Source organism: Notothenia coriiceps, unplaced genomic scaffold (genome assembly GCF_000735185.1).
Source record: "Notothenia coriiceps isolate Sejong01 unplaced genomic scaffold, NC01 NC01_scaffold00009968, whole genome shotgun sequence".
Taxonomy (NCBI): domain Eukaryota; kingdom Metazoa; phylum Chordata; class Actinopteri; order Perciformes; family Nototheniidae; genus Notothenia; species Notothenia coriiceps.
This window is the reverse complement of record NW_011342669.1, coordinates 1-9,298: the sequence shown is the minus strand read 5'-3', so window position 1 is coordinate 9,298 and position 9,298 is coordinate 1. Positions and strand designations below refer to the sequence as shown.

Below are 9,298 nucleotides of genomic sequence, written 5' to 3'. Positions count from 1 at the left end.
AAAAGATTTCTTCCATGTTGATTTTTCGTTGGTGGTGCTTCCTTACCCCAATTCCTAGTGATAGCTTTGGATATTAGCAGAATTCTGATCAAATATCTCTCACTTGCAATCCTTTCCTCAGTGAATTTACATAAATAGAGTTCCAAAATGTTTTTATATGTGTGTTTTGAATCTTTGTTTTATTTGATGTATGCACCAAGTACAATATCTCGTATGTGTTAACCTACCTGGTTATAAACCTGACTCTGACTCTGTAGCTCTAAACAAAAACATGTTTGAACATTTGTGAGCACAGAGTCACCGTCAAGCTATCATTAGTTTCATCTTTGGAATCACGAGTCCCCTTTCCTCTTGCAGTGTTTGCCTCTGTTGTTACTGTGATGAACTAAATATGGCCGCTGATAATCTAAGGTCTAAGATGTAGCTCTCCAACCACAGCCCTCTCTTCTTCTCCTCCAGGCTGCCAACCCGTTCTTCAAGCTGCTGACGATGCTGATGGAGTTTGCAGGCGGACCCCCGGGGATGCCCTCCTTCGCCTCCTACATCCTGCAGAGGATCTGGGAGGTAAACACATTTACTGTTAAACTTCCAAACATTTCTCAAGTTTTAAATCTCCTTTTTAAAGCCGTCACATATTTAGAATCAAGCGATTGGCTTTGGTTAAACTTCACAAGGATTCTTTTCAGTTTATTGTATTTATCAGGGAAAGCCGTTTTAGTGTTTTGAATTGATTTGATTAATTCACTATACATTGGATAAATAAATATAAATATGTTTCTTTTTACGAAGAAGCTCAAAATGGTAAAAAAGAAGACACTGGTTTGATCACTAAAAATGGCACAGATGATTACCTTAACTCTTATTCACAACTCCTCCCAGTCTGATTGATCCAGATGGGTGCTCACTACTTTCCAAACACTTACTATTCACAACTTGTCCGAATAGTTTATCTATGTTTGCCAAAATGCATATGTACACACCTGGTAACATTGAAGTTTGCTTAACCCTTAGATGCCCTTAGAGTGACTGGACCCTACACTCTGCCATAAGTGGAACCCGTATTAGAATAATATGTGTTTTTGTCATTTGGTTAAGAAATCACTTGTATAAATTTTAGTATTATATTTTGGTTCACACTAGAAATATTTTATATTTAATTTCTCACTATTTATAATTTTAGAAATGTTCCCCAGAGGATCCCATAGGAAATGCATGCGGGTCATTTTTGACCCACTTATGGAAGCTTGGGGTAGTAATACAAAAACTACAATTTCTTAAAATGTACATTTAAATTGTGAATGGCATGACATCCAAAACATGTTTTTTGAGGAATAGCTGGAATTTGAAATGATAAAAGAAGAAAACCACCTCACCAGGTCAAATGCATCTAAGGCTTAAGTCCAGAGTGCATAAAAAGCTGGTTTCAATTCAGAGCAATCTGATCTAACTTTAGAGTATTCACCTCACCTCATGTTGATTTAAACTAAACATCTCTTCATAGGTCAGGTTAATGGCAGTCCAACACTGATGAGCTGTGGTGTCTTTTATTGTGTGTCTTCATGTGTGTTTGTTTCCTCCAGGTGATCGAGTACAACCCGTCCCAGTGTCTGGACTGGTTGGCGGTTCAGACGCCGAGGAACAAGCTGGCTCACAGCTGGGTTCTGCAGAACATGGAGAACTGGGTGGAGCGCTTCCTGCTGGCGCACAACTACCCCCGAGTCCGCACATGTGAGAAACTCAGCTCTCCGATAATACTGCAGCTGTTTAACCTGACATTAAGGTGTTACCATTCAGTGGTACACATAACCTAAAGGGTCTCAGGGTAGGGGGGGTATGATATTTGATAACAACTTCTTATGTTAACATAAATAATTGTATCTTTTTATTGCATGTTTCTATTTTTTCTTATGATCGTATACATATTTTTATGTTTTTTGCTTAATTTATAATGTTGTGTTTTCATTTATTTTTTACTGCACATATTTTATTTGACCTTTTTCTTACATATTTCTCCGTAACTTCTTATGTTTAGATGAATAATTTAATTCTTTATTACACAATTTTACCTAACATTTGATTTTATAAAAATGTACCTTTATTTTATTTGTATTTATCTATTTACTACACATTTGATCTTCCTCCTTAAGTTATATAATTGTTTGTATTTCATTTGATCTTTCTCTCACATTTTGAATATCATTTATTTTTGTGGTCCTTTTTCACTAAACATTTTTACTTAGCTTCTAATGTTTATACTCATATTTTATCTTTTAATTGCACATATCTATTTAACTTTTGAAATGAAGCATCTGTCTCCAGACCATGTTTCCACTGGTATAATTGAAGTATTGTAATGATGTGTTCTGACCATGTCTCTATTAGAATATGAAAGGCTTCCCGTATCACATATTAAAGTTCCCTGCCTCTCCCTCCAGCGGCGGCGTACCTCCTGGTCTCCCTGATCCCCAGCAACTCTTTCCGTCAGATGTTCCGCTCCACGCGCTCTCTGCACCTACCGACCCGCGAGCTGCCGCTGTCGCCCGACACCACGGTGGTTCTGCACCAGGTCTACAACCTGCTGCTGGGGCTGCTGGGCCGCGCCAAGCTGTACGTGGACGCCAGCGTGCACGGCACCACCAAGCTGGTGCAGTACTTCAGCTTCATGACGTACTGCCTCATCTCCAAGACGGAGAAACTCATGTTCTCCGGGTACTTCATGGACCTCTGGAACCTCTTCCAGGTACACACAGATATTATTCTTTATCAAATATTTTATTTATTTAAGCAGAAGCACAGAAAAACATGGTGCAAAACACATACATACCACGTGAAAGAACATACAAACAGTTCCCTTACAAAACAAACAAAAATAAACCCCCCCCCCTCCCAGGACCCCCGTGGGCCGGATCAAGTGGCGTCAAATTACGTATTCACACATAAAAAAGGGAGAGAAAAAGGAATCTGAGCCGACTTTTCAACGACTCAGCCGCTGAACCAAGATTTATTCTTAATATTGTCTCAAAGAGTAATGTTTCCTCTATCCTGTACTGATACATTACATTATTTATCTATTTAATAAACATTTTTACTTGATTTCTTATGTTTATATATATTTTATTTATTTTATTGCACATTTGTTCCTCTATTTTCTTATGTTTATATACATTTATTTGTATTTTATAATTGTATGTCTAACACATTTAGCCAACTTGTTATTAATATACAACTTTTTAAATGCATATATTTACTTATGTTTGTATAATTATTTTAATTGTATTGGTCTTTTCTTTCACTTTACTTTTCATATAAATACAAATATTTGTATTTAATTACATTTACTTTTTTGCACATCATCTAGCATTGTATGTTTATATGAATATATATATTTGTTTTTATTGCACATTACTGACTTACCTTATTTTTCATATATATTTAGTATTTAATTTTTGCACATTTTTTCTTAACCCTATGTTTTTTTAATTCTGAAATGGAGCAGCTGTCATGAAAACCCTTTCCCTCTGCCAGTCAAAAGGAATCCTCTGCTCCTGCTAGTTGCACTTCTTCCCTAAACATGAGTTTCTGGTCTGCAGCTTCACTCACATTATGTTTCTCTTCTCCGCCTCCAGCCCAAACTCTCGGAGCCGGCCATCGCCACGAACCACAACAAGCAGGCTCTGCTCTCGTTCTGGTACAACATGTGCGTGGACTGTCCGGAGAACGTGCGTCTGGTGGTGCAGAACCCCGTGGTGACCAAGAACATCGCCTTCAACTACATCCTGGCCGACCACGACGACCAGGAGGTGGTGCTGTTCAACCGCGGCATGCTGCCCGCCTACTACGGCATCCTGAGGATGTGCTGCGAGCAGTCGCCAGCGTTCACCCGCCAGCTGGCATCGCACCAGAACATCCAGTGGGCCTTCAAGAACCTCACGCCACACGCCAGCCAGTACCCCGGCGTGAGTACAGAGCATCCATCCATCAATCAATCAATCAATCAATCAATCAATCAACAACTTTATTAATCCTGCAAGGGGCAATTAGTTATGAGCTGTTAGTTACTCTGGTAAAAGTAGAAGTACGGACTAAACTTCTTTACTCAAGTCAAAGTAAAGAGGCTTTGAAATGTACTTCAGTAAAAAGTACCCATAACTACCAGCTTTTTTAAAGAGTACCTGAGCTCCCTTTATATTAATAGAACAATAATGTCATTGTTAGCTAATGAATGTTTCCATGGTGACCAACGGCAACATGACAACGTTTTCATTGGTCCCTCTTCTTTAGAGAAGACCAGGAAATGATGGATACACGGATCGTGTTCAAATCAATAGGCACGCAATGACTCTAAATAATAATGATCACGCCACCAAACACACATTCAGACTAAAGGAACCAGCCTGTTTGGAAAATGAGAGAAGTAGAAAGTACAGGTATTTGTGTTCAACATGTAAGAAGTAGAAAGTACAGGTATTTGGGTTCAACATGTAAGAAGTAGAAAGTACAGGTATTTGTGTTCAACATGTAAGAAGTAGAAAGTACAGGTATTTGTGTTCAACATGTAAGAAGTAGAAAGTACAGGTATTTGGGTTCAACATGTAAGAAGTAGAAAGTACAGGTATTTGTGTTCAACATGTAAGAAGTAGAAAGTACAGGTATTTGGGTTCAACATGTAAGAAGTAGAAAGTTCTGGTATTTGGGTTCAACATGTAAGAAGTAGAAAGTACAAGTATTTGAGTTCAAAATGTAAGAAGTAGAAAGTACAGGTATTTGGGTTCGAAATGTAAGAAGTAGAAAGTACAGGTATTTGGGTTCAACATGTAAGAAGTAGAAAGTACAGGTATTTGTGTTCAACATGTAAGAAGTAGAAAGTACAGGTATTTGTGTTCAACATGTAAGAAGTCAAAGGAAAAAGTCGTCAGAAAAATAAGTAGTGGAGTAAAGTACTGATACCAGAAACATGTACTTAAGTACAGTAACAAAGTATTTGTTCTCCACTACTTCCAACCTCTTCCTAATCCTGAGGTCAAAGCAACAGGAAGCTCCGCTCCAACTCCCAAACACCAAAATAAGGAGTTTATTCCGGCGATATACAAATCCTACGCCGGAAATTTCCCCGTGGCCTGGCGCACGTACAGAGGGATCAAAAATAATAACTTTATTTACGTACGCAGGATGCAGAAAATGAAGGGCATGAATGGGATGTCTTTGCTGCCTTGCCAAGTGTCAATAACAACGAGAGGAAAGCTGTGTTTACAGCTCTAATAAAGACGCTTTGTACACGCTGATAAAACACAACGATGCCGCCACAGACGTCAAAATAAGAAAGATTGAATGTGAATCATGGATTTATGCATAAATGGGGCTTATAAAAACACACGCAAATTACCTCTAATCCTTCCAGGCTCCTCTTATTCCCCAGCCAACGTCTTACTCACCGTTTCCTGAGAGCCTGCACCACTTGTTTGTTTGGCTTATTGCATCCAAAGGAAAACTGATTAACGTGATGCTTTCAAGGTCCTGCTGCGTATTCGCCCACCTGCACTATAAAAACTCAAAATCTTGCAAAGTATATTCGTCTAATTTCTAGTCAGACTATGTCGTTACACTTGATATAAGACCTAATAACTGAAGAGGTAGCAATGCTGTGAGATGGAGGGTCTTGTTTTTAGACAATGCATCTTCAAGACTCTTGAAAACATCTTATTTTGGATCTCAAAAGTTTTTTAAGCTGCTGTGATTTTTGTAAAAGATGGTTAATCTTGTTGTAACAAATAAAATGTACTTGATTTAAAACAAAAAATAATTTACTGATCCTGGTAAGGTATAGTTCAAGATAAGTTTATCAAAAGATCTCCTTTACCTAAATATCCCGTGTTATTTCAATAAATCTAACGAAGCAAATGTCCACTTGTTCTACTGGCAGAACGTTGTACTTATTACAAGCGAAAACACCTTGTTTTCATTATTCTTTTACTTGATTTTGGAGCAGCATTTTTGTCCAGTGTGGGTGTCTGTCACGATTCTTGTGACGTTCTTAGTTTTGTGTGTCTGGTAGTGGGTGTTTTGCTTTTCTCCTTGTCATCTTTTCCTCCCTGTGTATTGTCTGGTCTTTTCCTGTGTTTTCCTGCCTGTCGTTAGTTTTGAGAACGGTCTAGCTGCGGCCGCGGACGAGAAGCCCCACACTGCAGTGCTCAGTGCCTCATGTGGGCGGGAGCTCAACGTGGGCGGAGCTTCACAGATGACGCGTTGCATCCTGTTTCCCGGGTAGCAGTTCTCCTCCCTCCCTTCAATCTAACCCTTCCCTTCCCCCCATCCTAACCCTACCCACTCCCTACCTTTTTACCTAATCCTAATCTTCCTCCCGCCCTCCCAAACCTAAACCCCAAAACCTCTCCTCCTGTCGTGTAGTGTCGTCAATTCGCTTTTAACGGTAGTGCCTCTCAGCCACCGTAGTGTCGTGTCAGGTGGGCGTGTAGTGTAGTGTAGTGTAGTTTCATGTAGTGTCCGCGGCCGCAGCTAGACCTTATTGTTAGTTTTCCCTGGGGTGTCCAATTTCCTGATTGTTTTCACCTGTCACCCCTTCTGTGTCTCCTGTGCTCATCAGTGTCAGCCCCGCCCCTGATTGTTCCCACCTGTGTCTTGTTACCCTGTGTTTAAATTCCCCTGTCTCCCAGTGTTCAGTGTCAGTTCGTTTTTGTCTATTGCCATGGTCAGTGCTTGGCTCTTGTCTCTTGCCACAGTCAGGTCTATGCTCTTTTGAGTTCTTGATAGTTTGATCCTCACTACGTGAGTGTTTTCATTTTGTTCTCCATTTTTTTTCATCTCAGCTAGAGATTGATAGAGACCATTTTTTGTTGTTCATTTTTGCTGTTCATGAAAAAATAAAGTATCTTACAAATACTTTACCTCTGTCTCCCGGGTCGTGCAATTGGGTCCTACCTCCTAAGTGTCTGAGTTCTTAACAGTGTCTTTATACCACTTAGAAGTTGGACATACAGTACAGGTGCCTTGCTCATGGGCAATTACGTAGAGTAGCTGTAGTGAAAGAGAATTACGATTTAAAGAGACAGTGTGAAGGATTTGGCGAAATCTAGCTTTTTTTGGTTGCAGATCCAACCACTACTCAGTTCTCCAATTACAAAAGCCTCCGGGTTCAAAACCATACACAAGTTGTGGTACCTTTAAGGACCTTTATCAAGCTCCAATACCATCCTTACAATAACAATACCTTAGGATCAATTAAACTCTAAAGCCAGAGTGTGTCTGTCCATTCTTAACTACGGTAGAAAAAAGGGCGACGTAACAAAACAGGACCATTGTCACTTTCAGGTGATTAAACATCAATAAAAACATGGTTATGAAGATTTAATGTCATGGTTGTTGAAGGCTTGATTCTGATTGGTCGATTTGGACATTCTAGAGGTCTGCTATCGTTCGCTATCAGACCGTTGCAGTGCAGTCATATCAATTTGCAGAAAGAAGTCCGGTCAATTGACCATTTTATTGGTTTTCTCCATCAGAAAACACAGTGGAATACTTTATGAATGTTCATTTTTGTATTAGTTGAAAGCCTGAAACTTGTATTCATGATGGGTATCAACAAGAACACGGTATCGGCTCTGGCTGTGTTTTAAATTAAAGAAGAAGAAGCAAAATAAACCCTTGCTGCCTTCAATTAAAATTAAAATTACTGCAATTCTGTCGCCACAGATCCAGCGGTTTGTACGCAGTGGAACGGACTATTTATACTAAGCTGAAGCAATAAGATCATTTCTAAATCAGAACACTTTGGCGTTGGTTTATTTAATATGTAGCTGTGTAATAAGTGGGATAATGTGCTTCGAGGCAGTCATTAACGAAAAAAGAAACCAGAGATTGTAAGAAACATTATCACATTTTCCTTACAAATTACAACTACATTTCCCTAAATCCTAACTGGCCCTTTAAAGCAGCACCTCCACACTCTCATGCTAGCATCAAATCAACCAAATGACCTCACTACAATCAGCAGACAACAGGAGAGAAGGCGCTAAAGATCTGAAACATTGAGTCATTGTTTGCTCATCCCCCGATCTGCCAAGCCACTTCTTCGTCTCGGGGGAAATCCTGAGCAGAAAATGACATAATTGCATGGAAGGAAAAAAGTTTGGATGTCAGTCAGCGCTGATCTGTCAGAAAGAGAAACGGAGGGGCCAAAGAGGGAATAAAAGAAGGGGAGGTCAGAGGAAAAATGACAGCTCCAAAACAGCCAGGAGACGAGTTTGTCAACATCATTTTGAGAAAGATAAAAGCAGACAGACAGGAAGAAAGGACCGAGAGATGTTTGTAGACCAAACAAAAGCTGTCAGCCGGGGAGAAATGCTCAAATATCTTCTAATATTCTGCTTTATAGAGCCAGGAAGGCCACATCTAAATCATCAACTATCCACTGGAAAAAATACTGCTCCAAAAACAAGTCAATATATAATAAAAACAAGAGGCGCTTTCACACCGCAGTACTTTTCCCACAAAGGTCCATGAGACCTTAGTTCATCAGAGCTCTTTAGTTCTGATGAACTGAGTACACATCGCGTTCACACCGGAATAAGTTCCTGGGGGTGGATTAGGCAAATGAAGCCGCTGACGTCACTTCTTCTTCTTCTGCTTTGGGTTTACTGGCAGGCCGCAAACAACTTCACGGCGTATACTGCCGCCCAAAATCCCCGGTCGGAAGTCCCCGGAGTTGGGGACTGGCTTCAGCTGGGACTCCCAGCAGCTTCTACTGAAGCCTTCAGAGTAAATCGCCAGAACGCCGACACCTCCTCATCTCCACCGCTCCCATGTTTTATTTTGTGTTGCCATAAATTAGTCTCTCTGCGTTTCTGCACTGGGCTAATGCTAATAATGCTAATACGAGGATAATAAAATGGTGGCTTCACAACACTTTTTTTGAGTTTTACGGGGCGTGGTTTGCAATCCGCCCAGCCAATCAGAAATATAGCTCTTTTCTCACAAGAGAGCCGCATGAGAGAGCAGGGACGGAAAAGGGGGTAAAAAGGTTCTCATGAACTAATTTTAGTTCCGGCTCTTTTTGGTGTGAACGCGACATTCCGGAACTATATCGGAACTAAAGTGGGAAAAGTACTCCGGTGTGAACGCGGCTAATGGACAGTGACGTATCTCCAACGAGGCGTTTTGGGGAGGTATTTTCTGAGTTTTACTCGCTACAGGGTGTACTTTGAGGGTTTTGACTCTGCAGACCGTTTACATGCATGAAAACCTTCATAACACGCAAGGGGACGGGTAATAACCGGAAAAGCAT

At 40.3% G+C, this 9,298-nt stretch overlaps 1 protein-coding gene across 1 annotated transcript; it reads left to right on the top strand.

Annotated features, from left to right (window-relative positions):
- Positions 1–418: 418 nt before the first annotated feature.
- Positions 419–3,956, top strand: LOC104945685 (ubiquitin carboxyl-terminal hydrolase 34-like; the record flags this gene model as incomplete). The annotated part of the gene is made up of 4 exons (XM_010771393.1): positions 419–564; positions 1,581–1,728; positions 2,436–2,740; positions 3,627–3,956. Coding segments are annotated over exons 1-4 (858 nt in total), but the record flags the coding sequence as incomplete, so codon positions are not given.
- Positions 3,957–9,298: the final 5,342 nt, after the last annotated feature.